We start from the raw sequence: 26108 nt of genomic DNA on the forward strand, positions 1-26108 counted from the left end.
TGGCAATGGCTGCTTCGCAGAAGGTTCCAGTAAGGGTGATAAGTAGCGGAGCTTGTAGCTGTTAATAATTAACACGGGGCAGTAGATGTTGGCGTTGTAGCTATTGAAGGTTTAAGACACTGACAAGCCACGGAAGCGTATTGAACCAAACAAAATCGTGTTTAACTGCATCACTTAATAAAAAAAATTTATTACTGGTGTTATTTGGTGATTTATGGCACGTACATTCATGATTCATGTATTATTATTTTTCGTTATAAATATGAAAGAAACAAAAATTCCTCAACATCATTTAGCCGACTGCCAACAACCAAAAATAATTGGTAATCATTCAATGCACGAACAAATTGTACACAACCAACCCTTCTTGTTTGGTTACGAGCCGAATGGAGCCTTGGTATCGAGGATTCAATAAGAAACCGGCAATTTCCAAAGCATTTCTCTCACGTAAGACATCGATCTACAGTGCAAGCTATGGATTCTGGCATGGCTATCTGAATTCCCAGAGTGCACATCTAATGTTTTTTTTTTCTTCCTTTTTTGGGACATCAACTCTTCGAGCTTTTCAATGAAGTGAACATGAAGTTGCCTGAAAACAGAGCTTCTTTATCTGCCCATTCAAAGCCATCATTAGTCAAAAGCTGTAACAACAAATAATCAACAACCTATGGGAGAACTATAGTTAAAAGTTCAAGCATTAAGGGTAAACGTGTATAAACCGTTCTTACCAATAAATCGATTTCCATTCTCATTGATTACAGCTCTAACAAAAAATGAACAGGCAGGATTCTGTGAGACCAGTGTTTTTTTTTCCCCATATCTTAAAGCAAGGAAGACTTTCTCTCCGACTTCTTCATATTTATCTTGGTAACTTCACGGTTACTAAAGTTTAAAATGAAAATAAACAATTCTATCAAAACTGCCTCCAGGCTTGATGAACAGTAAGGAGAGACTCCCCAAGCATCTAAATCAGTATTAAACTATATCCAAGAACATATCATCGTGCTCCCTTCAGTTCATTTGTAAAACTAGATAACATCCCTTGAACTTCATCGAAGTTTTAGCTTTCTTTTACTTTTTTACGAAGTATGCAACTGGTTCCGGTTCTCTATTTTTCAAATCCAAATTGGATGAACACTCTGCCCAATGGTTTCAATGAATTCTTGTTTCCTTAATTTGGGGAGAGGGTTCACAAGGGTGCAATATAAACGTTCTTACATGGCATAACACCATAGTGCTAGTGGAAGACAAGCATATTGCGAAGCAGACAGATCAAGTACCTGTTAGTGATAGGCAACCTGATTCTCGACGAACATACCTTGACATTGCCTGCAAGTAACAGGAAGAAAACAACAAAAATTTAGTATGCTAAACTGACTTTTGAATTTGATATATGTTGTCCTGACACACCAAGCATTCACCATTGAAAAAGCAGAAAACTCTAGCTGCCATGATGTGCTACTGAGTAAAACAAGCCATGGAGCAAAAATGGGTAAAACAAGCCAATGCTCCAGCATAGATGCCATTACAACTTCATGAAATTAAGACTAAGTCCAGGATTGCAAAAAATCATTAAAAATTCTGAGCACCCAACACTGCCCTAGGCGTTTCTTATCAGGCAGCAAAGGAAAAGGCCATTAAAATTCTTGACACTGAATTGATGAAACTTTTCTGGCAAAAGTAGGCAGATACTCACCTGAAGAGGTACTAAGGCAGCGTCAATAGGTACTTTAGATGAATCGCCATCATCAGATTGAAAGACATTCCTAAGGAATAAAAATGATGAAATTCATCAAACAGAATAGACGTGTTATTGTCTTGCTGCTAAGAAAATTATACAACAGTTTCCTTGATATAATAATCAAGATAAGCTTCAAATTTACTTCTGAGTGTAAGGATGCCATTAAATATGCAACAGTAAATAACACCTAAAGTGAGAAATTCATTAAGACAAGAAAATGACCATCAGCTCTGCTGATCAAATGAAACTACCACAGTTCAATACCAAGATTAGTATGCTGTCATCATATCAAATGACCACGTGCAAAATGATTAGGATCTGAAGCACTTAATGACAAGCTCTTACAATTGCATTTGATGCTAGCAAAATATATTGTTGTGGCCAAACATCCATCATAAAAGTTTAAACACTGTACCTCCAGATCACATTTTGCAACTCATCCTTCTTAGCTTCAGGAAGCATGGCAGTGTCATATGCAATAATGTTCCCATAAAATATCTTCTCCAAATTCTTCATCCATTTGCCCAACAGTAATTTGACCTGCAGTTTCACAGAAAAAAGGACATGAACAAAGACAATCGTTGAAAAAACAAAAACAAAAAGTACAGGTCATTGCAGATATGCTGACCACTCAAAACACGTCCAAAAATTGTCAAGGCCATCTCCAATAAATACCAGAGTCAAAATTTGTGTAACTATGAAAATCATAAATGGAAGTGAAAAACAGGAGCATCAGAGTTACCGCACGACCAAACAAAAACAGGAACATCAGGGTCCATACATAGAAGAGAAAAGAACTGATTTGAGCTGATGCCTTATGCAGGTAAACAGGTTAGGATTTTCCTCCTTGCAGCTCTACACAGAGCCTAGGCTGACAAGAAGTAAAGAAGAGCGAGCACCAAACTGTTGCTTTTCTTCATTATCCTTCTTTCCTTTATACCAGTGACTCCAAGTACGTGCAACTCTAGATTTCATTTTACTGCCTTTCCCTATTGTGTTCATGTTATTCCTGTCTGACAGTTGGGTTCATGAGTCCAAAATATTGCTTCCTAAACCATATCCCCCGCCCATATTGTGAAGTGATATCAGAGAAAGTCACCAAAACTTTCTAAAAACCAAGAAACTGACTGTCAAACCCCAATCACTTTCACCACACTTCTTAATGGCAACTGTCAAGAAACGAATTGAAACTTCAACATGATTAGCACTGCCATGATATTGCTGGGGAAGCATGTAACATTAAAACTGAATCAAATGCCAGGAAAACTGAACAGCAAGATTCCAAGCTCTAAACAAGTATTTGGCGAGAGGTCACTAACCCCTTCCTTATCAACTCTCAATTCCATATCATGATTGTATCTCTCATACAAGTACTGCCCCAAGTCTCCTCCTTCTTTTCCTTCTTCTTTTAAGCGGCGTAATACCAGCCACATATGGAGCACAAGCAAGGCAAATGTTGTTTTAAAGGTCTTCTCCAGGCTAAATACTGCTTCACATCAAAAAAATATGATGAACATTAAAGTACTTAATCATATGTAAACCCCGGGTATTGTTAAATATCAAAATGACAAGTAAATACAAATTCATCAGGTGATCTTGAATAGGAGATTGCAACAGATAGTAATTCATAAAGACTAACCATTATAGATTGCCGGTTTGTCAACTTGAGAAGTAATTCGGAGGTAAATTACATTTGCCCCACGAATAGACTTGCTCTGTTTGCTATAGAAAAGCATCAGTTTAAGGATAAAACGCTTGATTCCTTCATAATGTGGCTCTTCAATTCTCAGCGGTGAATCAGCAGGCAATGCCAAAGAACAAGGTTTTGACCAGAACATCTTGTTCAAATTCACCTGCTTGAACGAACAAAATATTTGGTCATTCATACAATCAGTTCAAAAAACACGAACATAGCCTATAAATTAACCAATTCCACTTTTCAAAGGCTTATGAGATTCTAACAGCAAGAATGACCTAGACTGAAACAAAGTAATTTACTCTTCGAACAGAAAATTTACAGAGGCACAAAAGAAACAGAAAAAAAAATTGGAATTTATTAACTAAAGGAAAGGAAAAAACACAGATTACAGAGACAATCAACTTCTACTGACGAAAACAGAGTGATGTGATGTACACTTACATCCGTTTTAGCGGTGAAGTTTTTCACGGTAGGATCAGGCACGGCGGAATCTACGGCGGCCGCAACATCCGAGTAATGAATACGTGAAGACGGATAGAAATGGGCAGCATGGACGAAGTTATTCCTCCCTGGAACAGCCCTGGAATAATTGTTAGCTGCTGCTCTCCACAATCTCCCCAGCATTTTTTGTCGTAATCTATTCCGTACGCAGGAGTACTAAGATTTCATAGACTATATTCAAACAAAAAAAGAAACCAATAGAACACATACTCCACTGGGTTACACTGGCAATGTGCTGCAAACCTAGGAGTAGAGATGAAGCCCGAGGACCAAGATTACTTAATTTCAGTCATCCTTGGAAGCATGATCATTTTTTATTTTTATTTCTATATAATATTTTGTTTGATAATTTATTTCTATTTTGTTTGGGGGTCCTCCTCCTAAAACCCTAAGCTAAACTGATATAGACCTTTTTAATCCAAAACGTTGACGTTGGTGCTAAGGTAGTTTAATCGAAGGGATGTCCGGGCATCATTTCAATCAAAAGGAGCTGATCCCACGGCCGCAGTTCACTTTAATTTATTTTGCATATCAAATACCTCACTTTGATCCTCGAAGAACTGAGTCCATTGCCATTGTGTAGTTTGTGGGTGTTTTTTTTTTTTTATAGAAAAGTATAAACTCTGACAGTATATGAAATGTGTGAAATCAGAACGTAGTAATTCAAAATTTTGTCAAAAAAATATTTCAAAATTTTCTTGAAGAAAACTTGCAAACCTGACCGTTAACAATTTAACACAATAATGCATTGTAATATTTACGAGCACGGATCTGCTTTGGACTACATGTCAGATGCACACCAGAAGGAACCGATGCCAACGTTCGTGAAGACAAAAGTTCGCTAATATTCACGTATTACCAAGTCCAACAACCGTGGTCCTCCACAAAAATGCTACCCTGAGAAAACTGGAAAAGCAGCTATATGGCCTGCACAAATTCCTACACAGTTGCCATCAATATGTACAAGAAACTATCAAGCCTATATAGCTTCAAAACTCTGAGGTACATCGCCAAAATTTTGGTTTTTAACTCGCTCGGTGAAGACATTTCCAAAGGCACTTGTTTAAGTGCACAACATTAGAGGTATTGTCGAAGACTTTCACCACTCATGAATTCCATCTCTTTAAGTATCTCTTGCGCTAGAGTCTTTACAGGTAATTCAACATCCTCAAGCACCTCGCCAAGGAATGGAATGGTTTCCGGCAGAAATACCAGATATTCTTCTTTTAGATTCTCTACCAGATATTTGACAATTCTCAGACCCAACATGCGGGACCGTACCTTTTCGCTTCGAGTATGCATCAGCACCTGCATAGATTTTTCAAAATGTAAAGACAAGCGCGAGCACATTCCAAGGAAGATTAAGCAATGTACCAACACATTTCCATTTTTACATTAAAAACCTGCCACCATCTATATATATATATATATAGTGGCAAGTTTTTAATAAAGATGACTATGCAGTAACTGAACAATTAAATGCTTGTCATCACCTCATGGTTCAGGGGCTTCCAGAGAAGGTCAGAGCCAGCAGTAACAGCCATCTGGCCAACACAAGCGACCAATGAATCATCGACTTCCTTTATGGATGGTACATCAGGACGCTGTTCTAGAGAAGACGGTGGATCTTTGAGAAGCTGCGAGACAATTGGTTTCAGGAGGACCTAAAGAAACCAAAAAAGTAAACTAATGAGAGCAGCAACAAGCCAGACACTATACTGTAGATAAAGGCGCTGCTGAGATTACAATCACCGAGGAAATTAAACTGTCTGTAGTTGTACATGATGCCTGCTACTCTCCAAGGGAACTAATTAAAGTAAAAGAAGGAACGGATAAAAAAAAATGAGGAGGATCTGATTGCCTGAAAGTTTGATGTATCAAGAAACTTAAGGTTCCCAGTATCATAAAGAAAACATTTATGCAGCGATGATAAAATCAATGCCCGTAGGTGCCACAGTCCAACAGATAATTCATCGCCTGAGTCTTTGTTCTCATCCACTGCCACCTGAAGCTTCACCTTCTTCTTCTTTCTAGTTAAAGTAACTTGCGTATCTTCACTGAGATGATGCACACAACCATCGAGCAAGTACTTGAAGTAAGGAACAAACAATGATCTGATGGAAAAATTTCACAATCAACAACCAAGATCATCTCAAGATAAAACAAACAATAGAGCTAGAAATAAAAGATAATTGTACTGAAGGAGAAAATTTACAACTCCTTAAACATTGGATCAAAGAAAAACTCGTGCAAAACACAAGTTCTCAAGTTTTGCTTGACTACCTAGGTACAACGAATCAACAAGAACATTTAGTCAGGAAATTGGTAATATTCTACTGTAGTCCCTTCTGGTTGGTCATCCCAAAAAGGATGAGATAGGAAAATTTATTCCACCACCGGCAACATAGCTCTACATAAAAGAATATACCAGTCCCTGAACTCTTTAGACTAGCCTTTCAGAAGATTATCTAGCTCTACAATAAAGATTTCCAAAACTAACGCTCCCCCAAAAATGATGTGACAGCAAATATGAGACACCCCAACAGTCGGAGAGGGCATATTTTGAATATTAACAATGATTTTGGACCTCATAGTATTGCAAATAAACCCGGAAGAACACCAAATGTGTGACCCAAAATACATGACAATATTTGTAGAAGGGGGCTTGACTTACAACCCATCTAAAACAAGAAGAGACCAGAAAACAACATTTAGAAGCAATATACGTGAAAGCAGCCAAAAAATACAAGTTTATCAGTTAAAATTCTATGCAGACACGCAAACACACATGTATATGTATATTTATATGGGATAATTTCAGAAACCTCCCTTGAGGTTTTTCCTAATCACACCTAAAGTTTCTGAAATCACACTTAGAAGCCTTAGAATGACAACTTTTGTAATAAAAATAGTATTAAAAAATATATTTAGGAGAGAGACTATAATATTCTTCTACGTTTGCCTTTTTGCAAGTTGATTTTTGAAAACTAGAAGATGAAAATAAACACAAGTTGATTCTTTTTCTGCCCTTTTCATATTTCTTATGCAGGAAAATGCAAAAAAAAAAAAAAGAAAAAACATTTATGTTCGATTATTTAAAAGTAATAACAAAATGCCATAAAATTTGGGCACATTTTGGGCATTGTTTTTTTTTTGGCATATGCAATCGAAGATAGGTTTTGAGGTACTTAGACAATCTAAACGTAAAAAATCTATCTTTTTTTAACTACGATTTTATCTCGTTACCCAGTTTAATCAGTAAGAGGCGAGGGAAAAATAGGTTAAAATCATTCAGTTGGAGAAGAAAAAGGCTAGGATACAGTTGAAATCATGAATAATGCATAATATTAAATATACCTATAATGGTGTTCAATTATCAAAAACAAAATTTTTGAAAAATTGGTTAACAAATAGTATTCAAAAAATTTTATTTGTATTCTATCCAAAACTTTGGCACAGATCTTATAACAGTCATATGAATCTACAAAAATTATACAATTCAGCAGTTGCAGTGCTTCCACCCTCTCAATTTCTATGTAAATATTGCAGTCTTATTTGTTTCTATTTTCATCTTCCAAAATTAAAAAATCAACTTACAAAAGGGCAAAATTGGAAGAATACTATAGTCCCTCTACTAAATATATTTTTTAATATTATTTTACATATAAGGGCTGACATGTTACAAAGGTTGTCATTCTAAGGGTGTTAAGTGTGATTTTAGAAGCTTTAGGGGTGTTAGGTGTGATTAGAAAAAACCTCAAGGGAGGTTTTTGAAATTATCTCTATTTATATATCAGAATATTCCCTATAAAACGATTTAATTGTTTTGTGCAACAAATTAAAGATCGCTAGACTGCTGGAAGCCCACGAAACAAATGTGACAATCTTGTAATGTTTTCCCTAACATCTTCAACATGCTGTCGTAATCAAGTATGGAAACAACTTAAATAGAAGCAAGAAAAAAGCATTCCATTTCAGAGATCATAAACCGAAATCCTGGTCAAAGTGTTAACTTCTGGTAAAGTACTAAAAAGCAACTTATGGTGTATCCTATGACTCAGCTTAACCTTAGCATGCATTGCCAAGTAACTTCAGCTTGTAATTCTGGAAAATAATTTACTGGCTTATGTATCACCTATTAATACAAAATTTAATGGAAATCTAAGAAAACGTTCATGTTGCAAGTATGAGCAAATGGATTTACCTATGGCTTTCAGCAAGTTTATTCACCAAATCATAGAACGATATAGCACGCTGAATAGTTTTTCTTCCCTCCCTTTCTTCCGTGTATGATCCTGACCACTCAATACTCTTTACAAAAAGTGGCTTGAACATTGTTTCTGTAAGTTTCATAGTCAAAGAGACCATAGAACTAATCACTTTTTCCTCCACAACTTGAATATCTTTGATCGAATCAGGACACTGACAACGAAGATCAAGAGCCAGCAGACCAAGATCAAAAATTTGCACATGATAAGCGCTGATAGTAGATCTATCCATTGCAGTCACCATATTCTGAAGCATTTCAAATACAGCAGACACACTTGATCCTCCACACTTTACAGCATCAGTATATATCCTCAGCAGAGGAGGAAGTAGAAGTCGAACCTGCTCAAGGAAATATGGCCAAGAACAGGTTCAGAATTGCTCCATAATATAGGAGGTGCAAAAGATTATGATGGAAAAACTTACAGGAATTTTATCAGTTACAAGCTTCCGAACCACATCAGCTTTCAAATTTAATTTGACATCTCCTGCAAAAGCATACCAAGGATGCAACACAAGAAGTTCCAGAATATCACCAAGATATGGGTTTAAGAAACCACCAAGTTTATCGACAACAGCCTCTAGGGTAATGAGGACAGACAAGAAAACAGAGTCCCTCATAGTTCTCGATGCAGTAGAAGAACTGACATCATGACTTTTGGATTCTTCTGCAACAGACACAGAAATATCTCGTGATCTGCTGAACATGCATGCCATGATACCAGGGAGCTCAGACAGGGCCCTCGGACCAAGTACATGAATGAAAGCACTGGTTGCACGAAGGCAACCAGAAGAAACAGCAGAATTGTTTGAACAGATGTTTTTACTGACAGATTTGAGACACATGCCAAAAATTGGATTATCCGAGGGGAATCTGTAGGCCAATACTTCCAATGTTGAAACAGCAGTGAGTTTCAATGAAGCACCACCCAAGTTATCATCTGAACCATCAACTAACTTCAATATTTCCAAACACAATTCATCAAAGGATATCTGTGCACTCTCATCAAAGTGAAGCCATGAGTTTCTAAGGCTTCTCTTAGATTGCCGTCTTTCCTGAAGTTTGTTGATGGTGCCACTTTCTTTTACCTTTTCAGATAGAAGCCCAAGAGCCTGTTTCCACAAGAGAACATATTAATATATGTGAATTAGAGAGCAAGCAAAAAGGAATCCATAGAAACACAGGCATGCTGATTGGAGAAAAAAGAGGAAATAGGTACAAGACTCTGCATATGACTACTTGCACCACATAGCTTAAACATTCGGTAAACAATCTAACGAAATCACCATCATCAAAATCAAAGGGCTGATTGTCTACCATAAATATCACATGATCCTTCGTGTTAATGTAAACCAATTAAGTAGTGAAGCATAAATCAACTATACAAACTGAGAAGGCAGGGTTGGCATTATTCAAGAGAGAGTGAAATTTTTCTGTAACAGATACAGAAAAAACCACCATTACCAGACAACACAGAGACTCCTCATACCTTCTTTCGCACATTTTTGTCATCATGTCTCAGCAATTGAATGATCACTTTGAAGTATGACAACGGTACCAGGCCCTCTGCAATAGTCTTCAAAACAACACGACAGTGGTCCTTTAGTCCATTTTTTGTAGCCAGAGAAACACCTATTCGCTTTTTTCGTGCATTAACCCAATGTAGAAGATAAACAACTTGCTCCATAAGAGCTCCTAGTGTTGTCTGCAGAGCAAAGATAAAACATTCAGGTCAAAGTTACAGCACATGGAGAGAATCAATTGCTCCATAAGACTTGTCTTTCTTGATACAATGCTTGAGAATTGAGCAAAAACAAGAGGAACAGAAGAGGATTATATACTAATCACAAAAAAAAAAAAAAAAGACTCCATATGGCAAAACAGGAGCACCAATGTGACAAGTCCCTCAATTCCAGACATGGTACTTGTGATCAAATTCCATCACTACAGATTACGTAATAAATATGAATACTTGATGTTCATTGTAGTATTAAGTGAAGGATATAGTTCCAAGATAAAAAAGCCAGATGAATGGCCCTTCAACCAAGAAAATGTTGATCGAAATTTGCATCACTCAAACATCCTTGTGTAAGAACCAATCAAGTCTATTGATTCAGTATCTTCATTGAATTCGACCAAGAAAACCTATACAAGGATCATAAAAGGTTTAAAAACTGGATGTATAATGTATTATTGTCAAGTGCACCTCTGTAAGCCTCTCAACCAATGGCAATGACTGATACATCTCACCAATAAAACCCACGCCCCCCCCCCCCCCCCCCCAAAACAATAGCAAGAAACAGCTGAATTCTCTACATCAGAAAAGCTTCAAACCAAATGTAAAATTTATGAAATCAAAACATCATAAAATAATACAATAGCATTTAATAAGTGAAAGTACTAGAATCTACTAAGACAAGGGAAAATATGTTCCAAATTAGCTCAAAGGATGGACAATCTAAAGCCCAATCACATTCCCTATGTTTGAGTTTTTCATCATAAACTACAATAATCCTAATCCTTCATCGAACAAAATATCAAACAGAACATAAACAAACCTGAATTGAATCTATATCTTCTCTTGAATCAAGCAGGAAAGAAATCTCAGGATCTTGCAGTTTCTCTAACACAAACTGCATTGCAACTACCAACAGCATATAATGTTGTTCATTCCAAGGACTGATTCCTATTCTCTGGAGCAGCAATACGAGTGAAGAAAGCCATGTCATGCATGAATATTGTGCAGATAATTGCCTGGCAAATGAATACTCCCATTTTGTATTGATTACAGATATCAAGGCATCTATAGAAGGCTCTCCATCAAAAAAGGTGAATAGACTCTTGTTTGAGACTAAGGAACGAAACAGGAGGAACAATAACGAACCAAAGCTTCTGCTCTCTCCCAGATTCCTGTAAAAGAATATTGTAAACAGAAGCTCAAACTATAGACCAGCACCGAAAGTAGTTCCTTTCTTATACCTCAAGAGGCATACAATGATTGAGAGCCTCTGATGCTGGGAAACTTGGGGCAGTACATCAACAAAGATCTGAAGGAGAAAAACTCTAGCCACATTAGAATACAAGCAAGCAAAATCAAGTCTATGCAAACAGTTACTACGACTGCAGAATACACGCGTACCATAGAAGATCCAATAATTAGATTACCTGAAGCAACTTCTCCATGTCACCAGTCCTTGACAACCAAAATGGGACAACTGCAGATATGAGGTCTTCAAATACACGTTGTGAATAAGAATCCCACTGTAGGAAAGATTTTATTAAGTTCAGACACGCTATGAGAAAACACAAACTTGAATTTGAGGGTTGAGAAGTAAACAAATGTACAGCCAACATATAATGCTTCAAACACAAGCAACACAATCCTGTAGGCACAATAGTTGTAATGCAGCACGAAAACAGGCATACAACTAAGAAGGAACCCCAAAAAAAAAGTTGAATACAAAAAACACCCTTGTGGCTAAGCCATTGTAAATATTAACTCATTATGATTTGGAAACCTAAAATTTAACACCTAGGGTTTGGGATTAAAGTGAAACCGTTAGTCTTCTTGTTAAATTTAGCAGACAAAAGGTTACATTGGTCATTTGATTATTAGGATAAATAATATATTAAGGGGAAAAAAGAGTCTTCTCCCTCTCTTCCTCCTTATCCACCACCTCCTCCATCCTCAATAATCTCTCTCGCACTGCCCTCCTCCGCCCTTTCTCACTCTCTTTCTCCTCCTCCAATACCACCCCACACCCTGGCTCACCAGCACCCCAAACCCACTGCCACTTTCCACACTACCCTTCTCCTCTGCCCATTTCTCCACCTTAAAAGTCTTATTTCTTTCCTTCTCCTTTCCACTTTTTTTTTGCATAGATATGAATTTATCACTAACCCTGCTGCTTGAAGTCAGAATTGTAACAATGTCCCAGAGTCTGTACTTTCAATTTCACACCAAAGATGAAGTATGTGGACTTCAAGTTTATTCACATAACCAAAAGGTTTGAAGAAAATTTTGAATTCAATTCACAGCTTGTGAGCCTTAAGTGAAACAGTGCAGGTCCCCACATATACTCGTATTCGTACAAATCAAGAAATTTGTTTGATCTGTTTTCGTTCTGGTTTTCTGCATGTTTGCGTTGCGGTGTTCAGATTAGGGATTGCACAATTGGGAAGATGATGAAAGAAAATATAATATTGATCTCGTCCCCAACTTATTGATATTTTTATCTTTACCTAATCTCAAAGGACAATTTGATAATTTCATCTTAACTTCAATGAAATATCTTGACAATTCTAATTTGACCATTAAATCTAACAAAAATACTAACAGTTTCACTTTAATTGCAAACCATAGGGGTTAAATTATAGGTTTTGAAACCACAGGGAGTTAAAAGTGTACAATTGTAACTAGAATGACGAACCTGGCTCACAGCATATTCACCAGTGACATTCAGTATGTCCAGAATGTGGTCCAAAAGTTTATCTGGTATGATCTTTGCAACAGTGGAGAACAATGAGAGCACATGGTTGCGCGTGGCTGTGTCACTTGCCAAACTAGCACATTTAACCAGCAGTTCCAAGTCGAACACATGAGATATGTCATCCTGGAATTGAACATAAACATGACTCACTATGTCGAAACTAAGTGCAACTGCATGATACTGAACAATATTGAATCCCAGTGGAAGAGAAAAACCTGTTCTGGAGAATCCTTTACGGTTGATGAAGCAATGTCTTCCAAGATTAATAGCAATGCCTGTTTAATGTAAACTCGACTGCTGGAAACAGTCTGAGAGACTCCAGATGATGCCTCGATATGTTTGCTGGCTTCATCCACTGTCCCAAGCGCCCCCTCATTACTCATAAAAATCAGATGAAGAAGTTTAAACAATGAACCCAGAAGAGAAGATCTACATATAAACAGGAAACTAATGTGAGCATAAGTGAATTAGTTTGACAATAAGTAGAAAGGAATAATCAGAGCACTTTATCAACAACAGCTGGAAGCAAATAAGGTAGAGCCATTCATATTCCATTAGACAAACCTGTTTTCCATGTTCTTTTTTAACATCAATATGTCAAGCAGAGAGCCAAGGAAAGAGATTGCAGTCTCTCCTTGCTGAAACAAATCAACTAACATATCAGAGTCCTGATGAGTAACTGGTTTCTTTTTCTTCTTCGCAACAGCAGAACCACTAGAACTACTTATACAACCCGCTGCGAAATCAAGCATCTTGCTCACAACCAAATTGCTAATCTGCATAAACCAATTTGCAATAAGTTAATCGAGGTACAGAAAGTACCTGTAGACAAATCCTTAAAGAGTCATTCAGCTAACAAGTTCCGAAATGGCAAAGAACAGGGAAGGCAGAAACTGTTGACTTACAAGATGAATATGTGACAAGAATGACAAGACAAAAACATTTCCCATAAATTGTTGATCTAAGTAAATCTCAACTCCTAAATCCTTCATGATACCTAAAAGATTACTAGTCCAAGAAACTCGTCATATTATGAGCAACGAAACCATTTATTGAACCATCTAAGTTCACCTATTTAATCAACACTTCTTCCATCTCTGCCAGAAACCACTAGGTCTATAATATGAAATCAAAATATTTTCAAAGCAGATTTAAAACCAAATATCCACAAAACAAATAAATATTTCAACAGCAGGACAAACAACAGAAAGACGACATAAAATAAAAGCAGAATGAAGAAACATTTCAGATAAACGGGAACACACATTTATCCGTAGCAAGGCCTCTGTAGAGGAGTTCTGCACATCAGCATTCCCACTCCGGAACAGAATAACAAGAGATCTGAAGAGAATTTCCTGCCAAAAATGAACCAAAATTAAACTTCATGACAGCAATGTATTGTCTCCAAAACAAGAAAGCAATAAACAACTAAGTTGATCCAAATTCAGTAGGTATTTCTCATGTTCCTCAACTCCATGAAAAAAAAGTCCAGATATTCACAAAACAAAATAGTCGACTGTTGTCAAAGGTTAAACTCTAGTTCTGCATAAATATTAAGCAGAAGAAAGGTGACAATTTTCTTACTCTTGAGAAGTAAGTGTACAAGCATATTGCTCATCATTTTGGTGAACATCATTCATTATAATATCTAATAGCTCAAAAACTTAAACTTGTAAAGTCTTTTATCTAATTAATCAATCAAGGCACTTTATGGACTTTAATAGTCAATTACTTTTATTGGTATAGAATTTTACCACACACTATTTTCTACCTTGACATTGTCTCTTGACATTCTTCTTAATTTTTTGTTATCTCTTATTATTTCAAACTGGAGTTTTCCAAAATGAGAATGAAGGATAAGAAATTACTAAGCCACCAGCATTTAAAGAGAATAAAAATTGACCAGTGAAATAAGCTAATGTTAATCCACATAGCACATAAAAAAACACAAGATATTGAACTCCATTTACGACAATTGATGCAGACACAAACGATCCAAAACAAACAGCTACATGTACCAGTACAACAAACAACAAATTAACAACTGCATATTTTGCACAAAGTAACAACACATCTAAAGTAGGAAAATGCCAACTAAAGCACTATAATCTCAGACTAAACCATCAGCTATTTGTTCTTTCCACTTAACACATATATATGGAACGTATACAACAACTATGGAAAAATGCTATACTAATTATTCAGTTAAAAAATAAATAATAATAAGCTAGTGGCCTGAGGGCAGATGATTTGCACCTGAGTTTCAGCCTTTAAACCTCCATACAAAGAACTATTAAGATTCTTCAAAAATGTTAAGCAAGGCTCCACCACAGCTGGGTCTTCAGATACACTTCCATTTATCTGGAAACAAATCGCATAGTCATAAGTAAATTACTTCAATTATTAGGCAAACAAACAGCAGAGCTTACCATATCAGTGACTCACCTCCAATGCCTTAACTAGCAAAAGATCGTCAAATTGATTTCCATCAACTGGCGATGCAGGCATTGTACAAATCTAAAACAAAGACAACAAAATACTCATGATAACATCCTAAAGAATAAATAGGAAATATTGCAAGAAGGCATATATCAGAAATTTACCTCCAGCAGAAGGCACAGGATGTCAACATCAGTTTTTGACAATTTCTGACCTAACTTATTGTGCAAAACATGATATTGGTACCGCCTTTCCAGAAGATCATGAAGCAATGATTTCACACCAGTAATTTCTGTAACTTTACTTCCCAAACCTTTGAGCAAAGAAAGAACTTTCAGCTGCCATAGGCGACAAAACCCGTAAGTGTTCAAGTGAAATCCTCGGTACAAATCAAATTGTTTTACACCATGAAAGCAGGATTAAACTCATTTCAATTATCCAACCTTTGCAAAGGCAGGAAGCCCTAATGCTGAGCCTAACAAGAAAACCAGGAAGTCATCCTTTGTCGACGCATCAAACCTGGAAATGACAATCAAAAAAGGGACCGTTAAGTAAATTGACAAATTTATTAACGAAACCCATTAAAAAAATTCTAATAATGATAATAAGTTTGAGCTGCTTTTTGAAAGTCCAAAGTAAATGCTGTATCAATTTTTAAGGAAGATGCCAGCAAAATCAACAAGAAGCAACATAAACAGTTCGATTCTCCAGTATGGTGAAATCAGAAACTTGTTTCACCAAGTTCAGGGAATGCCTGGGTGCCAAGATAATTCCAATGAAGGTGATCCAGTAGCATTCAATAACAAAAATGTTGATGAGCAAATAAGAGAACTAACAATTACCTCTTTCCAATATTCGGTTGCACTAAAAGGTTATCAGTAGAGCAGCTGAACAAAGACTTGAAAATAGATGGAAGAACATTCTGGTCTGATAATATTAGCTTCTTCTGCTGAACCACCAGGCTGAAGAACTCCCCAAGAAAGTAAACCCAAACAGCACCGTTTCCTGATAACTTTCTATATCAGACAAATCCCACTTGAAGAAAGAGAGAACACGCAAATGCAACACACCAAGGAGTCTTTATTGCAAAGTGTCATACCATTTTTACATCCAGAGGGGTTAACACGTGACCACACTGTAAATAATCCTTCAATGCAGCTAATGGCAGCCATCCTTACATCCTAGAGATAGAAGAATATTCATCATATGGAAAGCAAAAGCTACTCTGATAACTTTAGTTAGACGACAACTTTCAAAGGGGTGCACTGCAAAATTCCATTTCTTGGAATTGATCAAGGAAAAACAAGTTCTTTACTCAGCCAGATGAATTGACATCCTAAACGTTGAGGACACAAGCATATGGACAGTAGATATGACAGTCCTTATACTAATTTTTATATTGTGCTCGATATTCCTGTCAAGATTACAATGGCTGTAAAAAAAATGTGCTAACCTGATCATTACTAGCCAGAGGGACAAGAACAGAAGGAAATTCAGCAAGCACTTGAATTCCTAAATTCTCATCTGACTGAGAAGAAAGATGCACGAAGGAATGAAGACTCTCAACTTGGACTCGTGAACAAACCCCTGCAAATTTTCAAACCACCCAAAATGTCCAAAAGACAAGAAATTATGATTCAAAAGCTACAAGAAAAACTTTTTTTAACAAATAGAATAGGTAAAGCATATCAAACAACACACTAAAAAGCTAATTTACCACTTCTAACTCACAGAGCAAGTCTTTTACTTCTATATATCAACTCCAATTTGTTTCTAAAAATAAGCTTCCTAGCGTCTGTCCACAATGCCAATAATAACAAAGACCTTAAGCTTCAGCTCTTCATAATACCAAAGGTTAACCATCAAAAACACAATCAATTTTTTGTATGTGATTTATGCATATAATGATTATAATTCCAATCTTTTACAAGCAACGTGTACTTAAAGTTTAATGCGTAATATTTCTAGTAATATCTGCCAGAATTATGCATGCTAAAGTTTTCATAAGCTACATGTGCCAAAAAATTGTTGATGTAAAACATATTTTACAATATTTGTTATCAGGTTCGCAACTAATATATCTATAAACCTAAGCAAAAAGCAAAACTCATGCAAATAATCATAAGAAGCATAATTCTTCTTGCTTTCAAAACTTCTTTCAGGATTGGACTGAGATTAGTGTTTGCAAGATTTATAGCCTAGGAGGTATGCTAGCTTCTATACTACTCTGCTAAATATAATCCTAGCAGTTTAGAGTGATATAATTATTTTAAACCTACGACCAAACATTGAGAAAAATGCAATTAATGATCATTCCAAGCAGTCCTACAAATAATAAACAATTTCCCTGTCCTCTTGTGATTAAAAAATTAAAAGAGTGAATTGTAATTCAATACAACCCCATTAATTCACAAAATGGTTGCAAAAGAAGGGGCTGGAAGTGACAAAAGAACAACCAAGGAAAGCATATATGATAAAAAACAGATTGAACTCAAAAAGAATTGCTAAACTACTCAAATTTTCTAGTTTAATAACTGGCAACATAATCAATTGCTCAACAGGAAAAAGAAGTGAATGGGTAACCATAAAGAAGTTTTCAACAATTGATCATAGCTGATATGGCATACTATGCAGGCAAAGCATTTCCGAGGCTCTAACCTTACTAACATTTGGATTGCATATCAGATTACAAAAGGTATTATAATATTTCTATATCTGTACATTATAGTTTCAGAACATTATACTTCAAAAAAGCTATCACCAACAGAGATCATTAAGTGCTACAGAGATCAGACTCAGAATTTTCAATCTAGGAATAAGCTGCATTCTTTCCAAAGGCAAATGCATAATAATCTAATCTGTGCATGTAATGAAAGATATAAATTTGACAGGATAAGACAAACAATCATGACAGCAAGAATAAAAGGATTGCCTAGCAGAAACCTTCTTCAGTGAACAACTTTGGGAGAAACTCAGACAACGAGGATTTGCACTTGGTGACAAGGTGAGTAAGGTGCTTCTTGAAAAGTTGACTTGACTGAGATGCAAAGAATACATAAAGGTTCTTAAGCTTGCATAACCATATTGCATTTTTATCCTGCAAAAACAAAAGAGGACCACATTCAATAGGAAAATTTACTTAGAAAAGTCAAATGTACTCACAAGTCAAAAGGATCAGCAACAAAACTAACAGCGTCAGGTGCTGCAGTAACAAATGCCTCCACCAATCTCCAAAATAAACAAACTAGGATCTCAGAAGCCAACTCATTGACGCTGCTGTCAAATAGACGCTCGACAAACATTCTGCAATCCCCATCTAGCATTCTTAAATTGGACTGGAAAACAAGTTATCAAAATCAGCCATGCACGTAGTATATAGCGCAAAAAAAAATGCCGTAAAATTTTGATAACAAAAAAAAATCAAAACAATCTTAAAGTCTCGTACCGCTTCTGCAAAAGCAACATTCCCAGTTGATTCCAACATTTCCCACTCATGTTGAAGGATTGGAAACAAGGCATCATATAATGCAGAAAACTGAGCAAAATCTGGCAAACAAGAAAATGGATAGGAAAGGCGGGTGTAAGTTTAGCATAGAAGCAAATAGATTTAGAGACTAAAGTTTGCATAAACACTATGCACTACAGAGGGCAAAACTTTAAATGTCACCCAACAGGAAAAACACAGCATAATTGTCCACACTAACGGTGTTTGACTCCAATCCTTGAAAAAAAAAAGTGTTTGACTGAACTTAAACAATAACAATATACAAGGACAAAAAATTAGGTCATGACTTTTGGCAATAAAAGGTTCTAATGAAGATGTATTTTTTATTAAGGCTATACTAGATTAACAAACAAAAAGATATAGATTCAGAACTGCCTTGACTATAGATTGAGGGATATAATGGACAACAGAAAGATCTGGAATTTCATGAAAATGTCAACACAAAAAGGTTGAGAGAACTTGCTCTAGACTGGAAAGTAGCTGTTTGGAACACATCAATAGAATAACTTGATAAATTTGACTTGTTGATACTGTTACAAACACCAAAAACACGATGAAGTAATAAACATACAGCCAAACAACACAAAGGAGAATAAAAATGGAAAGCCAACATCCTACTAAGTTCAACACAAATAGCATCACATCCAGAGAGGAAAAAGAAGACTAGGCCAGATGTTCAATCTCCAATTAATAATATTTTCAGCCTTTTAGCAATCATTATAGATAAGCTTAAGTTCATTGCTTTTCTTTAGTATAAAGATATCATTGCTGAAAACAATCACATCATGATAAAGAAGAGTTCAAGATGAAAGATGGCGATGTCTACCTGGGGAGTCAAGGAGGACCTCTGTAGAACATTACATAAAGTCTAAGCAAAATTAGCTCTCCACGTCCAACCTAACTTCATTCCTACCTTTTACTTTTCCAAATTTAACCTTCATACTGTCTCGAAATAGACCGCCAAAATAAATCAACAAACAATTGGCCAATGGATAACATTGGTAGCATCCACTAGCACAAACATCATGAAACCCCCCCCCCCTTTCCCTAGAAGAAAAAAGGTCAACAGACATCAGTCACAATGCACTCACAAGCTGTAACAAACTAGAGAACATTCTGATAAATGTTGCACGTTATAAGTGAGCCTAGGAGTTGAAATATCAATAAATAGGTTTCTAGTATACAAAAACAATTAGCAGTCACCATTGTTAATTTCTCCTACATGCTCATGAAAGAACTGTTACAGAATCTGAGAACATCTAGTTATAGCTTTCTGAAGCCAACAATACAGGTAGTCTATAGGTTAACAGTGAGGAAAAAAGTAAGATACAGCAAGTTACCTAGTTTTGGAACCATAAATGATTGCAAAAGGATTAAAAAGAGCAATGTTTTTGATAGCTGGAATCTACTGGAGCATTCCAAAAGCCAAGGTATCAACTCTTCATGGTGCATCCGAAAATTTTCTGCTAACTTGCCGATATTATCCAAATTTACTGAAGATATACGCTCAAGTCCAAATTTCTGCATCAAATTGAGATCTGACTACTCAGTAATTCATAAACTCTTGGGACGATATCTAGAAAGATCTTTAATGACCCACTTTACTTGATATCTGATATCTTGACCCAATACCAACTATCTATATACGAGAAATTGCATAGGACAATGTCTGCTCAAACAAGGTAAAAAAATCAGCCAACAGTACTTAACTTTACTGTGTTTTCCATGATAATAATGTAATTCAAGTACAGCTTCAAAGCAAGGAACGGGATTTCACTTTGCCTTGACGTCCAGCTTTAAATCAAAGACATATAGTCAGGTATTAATTTCTAATTAGGTGCACCTGTCTAAAAAAAATCTCTGAAAAAAAAAATGGTATAGATGATGGGCAATACAACTACCATTAAAGCTACATTTATAACCATGTTTCCAGTCTACAACCGAAGAAGGATTACATGCTTGGACAACCACCTCCAACAGTACCCAACCTTGTTATCATCACAACTTCCAAAAAGCTAGATTTGTTTCCACTCACTAAAAGAAAGCAAAAGGGTCCCTCCAATAAGTATTATAACCACAAAAACTTCAGCCAAGACCCTTCTTCAGACTCGATAGATTATAAAGGACATCAATTAAGCATACTTCCATTCTTTTCCAAATAAAACGAATATAATTATACTCATAAAGAGAGGAAAGGAAAATTCTTTCATCCAGTGGATGGACATATCTTGCACTGAAAGATTTTTCATGGTACATTCCAGGTTAAGAAAGACCAATTTAGAGCAATAGGCCAATAAAGATAGCAACAAGGCTATGGCTTTGAGGGAATATTACCTCCTTTGACGAGGAAAGACCGATTAGATTCCTATAGAAAGGCCACTTCAATCCCTTGGCTAGTTCCAAAGCTTTCAAATTCACTCTTTGTGTCTAGGTAGGCACCAAAGAGAGAATAGAAATCAACAAAAGAAGAAAATTTATGCAAATTCAAAAACAATTCATTCTGATCTGTAAAGGAACCTTTGGTAGGATAAGAACTAGAGGAAAAATCATTGTTGCTAGAGGTTTCATGTATTCATCTTGATCTTTAAAACTTGTGATTGCTAGCTGCAAGCATGACACAGCAACTTCACTGGCTATAGATGCTTCATTAGATGCACCTGCATTATTTAACAGGAACGTAAAAGCAATGCATAAAAGATATCTTCAACGGAAAATACTGTTTAAGAAAAGAGCTACTTATACAATGCTACTTAATAACACTACCAACTCATGACAAGTATATCCAAATTTTTCTTAAAAACTGTGAGCATATTCAGATCATTAGAACTACTTTGCACATTTGTAATGGCTATATTCAAATAGAGATTGAACCCTAAATTTTGCCAGATCCAACTATCACTTGATGGTTAAAAGCTCCAACTTCAAAGAAATGGCCACAGATTATTTTATGCGATTGTTAACACAATTATGAGTGTACCTGTTCGACATGTATTTAGCACATTAAAATTGTCAAGCTTGAAGAAAATTCAGTGAAGTAAAAAATGTAGAACCTGCACTGTCTGTTCCTTCTAGGCTGTCATTCATTATGCAATCAGCTGTGTTATCCCCTATATCACCCACCCAACAGTGCAGAATGTAGAACATGCACCACATGCAATTGTTTCGAGGGACATGATAAAGCAAAGTGCACTCACCCATCAACCAAATTTTAATGCATCTACTAAACAACAGAATGTAGAACATGCACCATATGCAATTGTTTCAAGTGATGCATTAAAGCAACGTACACTCACCCATCAACAAAATTTTAACGCATCTACTAAGCACACTCTGGATGGTGCCAAGAAGAATTGAAGGACTTATCATGTGATCTAGACTCTGCACATTTAAAGCTGCTTGAATAACAGCCAGATCATCATCTTGAAGTCGACGCAGTACTGCATCTTGAACAATGTCGAACATCTGAACAGCCAATAAAGCTAGTGTTAAGCAGCGAAAAGGAGGTGGGTGCAAAAATGAAGATTGGATCTTGCATCCACTAGACACGTAAAACTTCAAACACCAAAATAAAACTTAAACAACAGAGACAATGAAACATTAATATCCCACAAGGGAGATTTCAAAATCTACATACAAAAAATTTAAATTCTATTGAGCTACACAATTATGTGGAAAAATTAATATATCACCTTCGAATTAACAGCCTTATATCTCAGAATTCCACCTGCATCCAACCCCAACACTGCAGAACGGCGTACCTCGGCCTGTCAATAAAAATATAAGTCAAGAAAACTGCAACCTGGGTGTCAAGAATATCCAGGACATAATAGATAACATCGATCTATATAATTAAATTACTAAGAAATAAACAAACATCAATTGCATCTGGTGAGAGCGTGATTTGCTAAGCGGTGGACAAGATTGAATCATCACTGAATGGAAGAAATGATACCTTTGGATGTTCGAGCGCAAACCAAGTTTTTGAATCAGGAAATTCTAATGAGAAATCACCATCTCCATCTAAAATCCTGGAAAGGATTTCATGTTTTGATCCATCTTTTCCAGATTGCACTTCAGTATCCTAGATGGAACAGAAAAATAAACACCAAATAGGAATATTTGTTCAATACAAGATAGCTCCAGGAGAAAGAGAGGTTCAATTGAAATATGTACACATGAATTTGCACCAGTAGACAAGTGTGCGTGCCTTAGCATGTGACTGTCTGCATTTTTTTAATGTTGAAATAGAAATTAAACTAGAGAATTAAGACCAAATAAACCTGAAGAATCTTGTGAATAGCTTGGCGTAGCTCCATGGGATATTTTTTATATAGAGAAACTAGAATTTCCTTAGGTTGGCTTCCCACTACAAAATGCAAATTGCACAGTGAGACAGAATAAAGCTTAATAAACACCAAGAAAAAAAAAAGAGAATTCAAGAAAAGAATAGCCCTGAATACAAATCTTGACACAAAAACAGCAGAAAGAATGCTCTGATGTTCAAAGAGGATAACCTGATTCCGAAACATTTGACTGATCCATCTTTTTGGATATAGTTGAGCATACTTCCAGCAGTTTGGAGACCACATGATCAACATGGAATTTCAAAGGAATGGACTCCAATAATGAAATCAAAGTGCAATGGTAGTTCTGGTCAGCAAAACTGCAGGTACGAGACTTGGTATTCAGGAAACAGTACTTTTGTTGAAGTACATACATAATACATTTGGAAAGCCATGAAATTCCCAACCTGTACTCAGAACTGTACTGAAGAAGGGAGTCCAGGAAAACAGTCAGGAACTTGTCAATATTGAACTCCTCAGTCAGTCCACCAAGAACCTCTGAAATACATCTTCAAATTCAAAGGCAAAAACTTGATACATTAAGCATTAGAAAGATATAAACAGATATTCACACCAAGAAACAGTATCTATTCCTTTTATGTATTTCTGCATGCACCAAAGTCTAAAGGTATTTGAGAAATACCTGATTTTTACAAGGATATCAACACTGTTCCTGGGAATCTCCTTCAGACTTTGCAACTAATAATTTCAAGAGGAAGTGAGGACAGAAATTGACAGATGGTAAACAGAACCAATCAAACAAATATCTCCAATTTCACATAATAGAGTTCTTTAGCCACCATCTAAGTGTTTAAAATAATGCCAACGACACATTAGCAACAATCCCCATAACATGACAAACAAATTAAAGCAAAATGACATCACCAGATTTTATGCAATGAATACTTGTTGCATTAACTTCCATGCTTTTCTGTGTCTAATCTTGCACCAGGAGCTTAAGGAAGAACAACAATACTAAAGGAATATTAAATTGAAGACAAAGACATATTCAGAAAGCTTAAACCACAAACCAATCAGGACAGTCTCATTTTGTTAGCATGCCTGACTAAGAGTTTAATTGTACCTGAATGATATTAATCAACGCCATCAATGACATGCGAACCCATTGCAAATCATTTGCCTGTTTTGCACAGTCTTGAGCAACAACAACGACCAAGCGAATCAACGCTCTACGAGGTTCACGAGCTAATGCCACTTTTTGGGCCAGTAAACCAACAATCATCAGTGCCCCTGCCTAGCAACAAGGAGATCACAATCAGTAGAAAAAGGACGTAATTAATGCATATATGGTCAAACATACGTGCATGTACTTACACATAGAGCATTATATGTTCTATCAACTCTTAATACAGGTTGCATAACAACAAACAACAAAATATGCAAATTTAACTGGCATGAATTTGGACCAAGTCACATGAAGACACGAGAACGTGAGAAAAATGGAAATGATATCATCAAGTTCCGCAATGCATCTGATCCCACACTTGTACATCCACACCCACACAACATGCCAATCCTCACGCACCCACACCCAGAGAGAGAGAGAGACCTTCTGTTGCAGTTTCTCTTTGGGACTGGATTCAAGTCTAGAAAGAACATATTGAAGAATTATCCTCAGAGCATCACTGTTAACAGCTGGCAATGAGCCCAGAACCTCCATCATAATTGCGGTACAAAAATCAGCAGCAATCTTTGGTTGAATCTTCTTTGGCCTTGCCTGTAGAATTTACAAAGTTCACACAATTATAACAGGAGTTCCAAAAAAAATTAACACCACACACAGAAATAGCTACTTACATATTCAGAAATGGCATCCAAAACGCCCAGATCCCGCATGCACTGTTGCACAATAACCTTCCTAGGTGGTGGTGCACCTGATGCTTTGACACCATCCAGAAAGTTCCATCTACCATTTCTGCATCAAACAGAATTTGGGAGTTCTAACTATCAAAATTTATTTTTTTTGAGATTTTTGCCACATGCAACACAAGCACATACGTATACACACATACACACACATAGATGGATCACCCAACGTGCTGCTCTTGCTCCATTTTAACCTTTTTAACAACAGAACTTGCAGCAGAATGGCAAGCACCTAATTGTGTTGCACTTCACAGCATGCATTCACATATTTAAAGAGATCAAAGTAGAGCTCCTCACCCTGTATCAATTAATTGCAAAATTCGAACAAACTCATGGGTATCATGGTACGGCAAAGTGCATAAAATCAGTTCTTCTGCGTTGTAGATATGAATCCTATATTTGAGCAAAAAATCAAAAGTGAAAACAACGTCAGGAAACCGTAGATAAAATCAAAAGTGAAAACAACGTCAGGAAACCGTAGATAATGACAAGGCCAGCAGGAAATAACAGTAGTAACTCTTACTTGTATCTACGTATCAAGTACTCAAGTGTCCTTCGAGCAGCGACCAATTCAAAATGGTCAGACAATAACCTCAAATATGAAGAAATGTCATTATTAATTTGATTATTTTTGTCAATACCCATTAGCTCCCTGTCCAACTCCCTACTCTTGTGACCGAATAATGTACTCTTGTAGTTCCGAAACCTCTCTTCTTTACTAATTAGAATCTCCAAACCTGAAAAGGCGATGATAAACACACAAACTCCAGAAGGGCAAATAATTCAAAAGCGAATATTGAGAATTGATAAAGATATTAATTTGTTGTACCGGAGAGAGCAAGGCTAAAAATGGTGTCGATGTCGATGTCCGCAGCATCTTTGGGATTAAATAGAATAGAAGGTCGAGTAAAGGGTTTCTTGGGCGGCTCAGTGTCGACTTTTACCACTGACTTGAGTGCCTGTAACTGCGAAGCTATTGAAGTCGCCATTCTTGTTCAGTACTTGAAATATCTATAGGTTCCTTCAAAAATATTTCGGGAAACTGAAGAAAAGATTCGAAAGAGGTGTTGCCGCAGGGTGGAGAACGGTGGACGTCAAAGGTTTATGCGGACCAACCGCCCATGAAAGATGGCGCAAGGGTTTAGGGTTTTTCCAGTTAAGCGGCTGTTCGGTTTGGGATGCGGGAAAGCGCCACCGTACAGCCCGGGTAATTTTTTTGGAAAATAGATGAGAATC

General features: G+C 36.4%; 2 protein-coding genes across 3 annotated transcripts; both read right to left on the bottom strand.

Annotated features, from left to right (window-relative positions):
- Positions 1-211: 211 nt before the first annotated feature.
- LOC113725201 (uncharacterized) lies at positions 212-4317 on the bottom strand. Its single transcript, XM_027248217.2, has 7 exons — positions 3882-4317; positions 3381-3594; positions 3061-3227; positions 2157-2281; positions 1697-1766; positions 1281-1329; positions 212-610 (listed from the first exon to the last, which is right to left on the bottom strand). Exons 1-7 carry the CDS (start codon positions 4062-4064, stop codon positions 549-551), a joined length of 870 nt encoding a protein of 289 aa, XP_027104018.2. The 5' UTR covers positions 4065-4317; the 3' UTR covers positions 212-548.
- Positions 4318-4766: 449 nt separating this feature from the next.
- Positions 4767-26108, bottom strand: LOC113720528 (uncharacterized protein At3g06530). 2 transcript variants are annotated; one of them, XM_072073667.1, is made up of 39 exons: positions 25702-26108; positions 25396-25609; positions 25170-25265; positions 24804-24921; positions 24556-24723; positions 24070-24240; positions 23629-23684; positions 23393-23494; positions 23157-23305; positions 22923-23008; positions 22595-22723; positions 22332-22406; positions 21936-22104; positions 21160-21299; positions 20977-21069; positions 19983-20163; positions 18583-18683; positions 18329-18472; positions 18081-18234; positions 16591-16724; positions 16237-16318; positions 15980-16142; positions 15581-15656; positions 15302-15475; positions 15144-15215; positions 14955-15059; positions 13964-14053; positions 13263-13474; positions 12914-13127; positions 12639-12821; positions 11374-11469; positions 11188-11255; positions 10767-11118; positions 9698-9913; positions 8634-9320; positions 8146-8549; positions 5803-6055; positions 5435-5605; positions 4767-5249 (listed from the first exon to the last, which is right to left on the bottom strand). In XM_072073667.1, exons 1-39 carry the CDS (start codon positions 25859-25861, stop codon positions 5019-5021), a joined length of 6489 nt encoding a protein of 2162 aa, XP_071929768.1. In that variant the 5' UTR covers positions 25862-26108; the 3' UTR covers positions 4767-5018. The 2 variants fall into 2 exon arrangements, with proteins under 2 accessions (XP_071929768.1, XP_071929769.1); XM_072073668.1 differs by having other exon boundaries at positions 24070-24236; positions 25702-26067.

This window comes from Coffea arabica, chromosome 2c (assembly GCF_036785885.1).
Source record: "Coffea arabica cultivar ET-39 chromosome 2c, Coffea Arabica ET-39 HiFi, whole genome shotgun sequence".
NCBI lineage: Eukaryota > Viridiplantae > Streptophyta > Magnoliopsida > Gentianales > Rubiaceae > Coffea > Coffea arabica.

Excerpts from the sequence above, each read along its gene's own strand:
- LOC113725201 (XM_027248217.2), bottom strand. The coding sequence starts at position 4,064 with ATGCTGGGGAGATTGTGGAGAGCAGCAGCTAACAATTATTCCAGGGCT. Across the intron at positions 2,282-3,060 it reads TGAGAGTTGATAAGGAAGGG|GTCAAATTACTGTTGGGCAA; the intron begins GTTAGTGACCTC and ends GTGAAACTGCAG. Across the intron at positions 611-1,280 it reads AGGTTGCCTATCACTAACAG|ATAAAGAAGCTCTGTTTTCA; the intron begins GTACTTGATCTG and ends TTGAATGGGCAG.
- LOC113720528 (XM_072073667.1), bottom strand. The coding sequence starts at position 25,861 with ATGGCGACTTCAATAGCTTCGCAGTTACAGGCACTCAAGTCAGTGGTA. Across the intron at positions 23,685-24,069 it reads CGTTGATTAATATCATTCAG|TTGCAAAGTCTGAAGGAGAT; the intron begins GTACAATTAAAC and ends TGAAATTATTAG. Across the intron at positions 23,306-23,392 it reads CAGTACAGTTCTGAGTACAG|TTTTGCTGACCAGAACTACC; the intron begins GTTGGGAATTTC and ends TCGTACCTGCAG.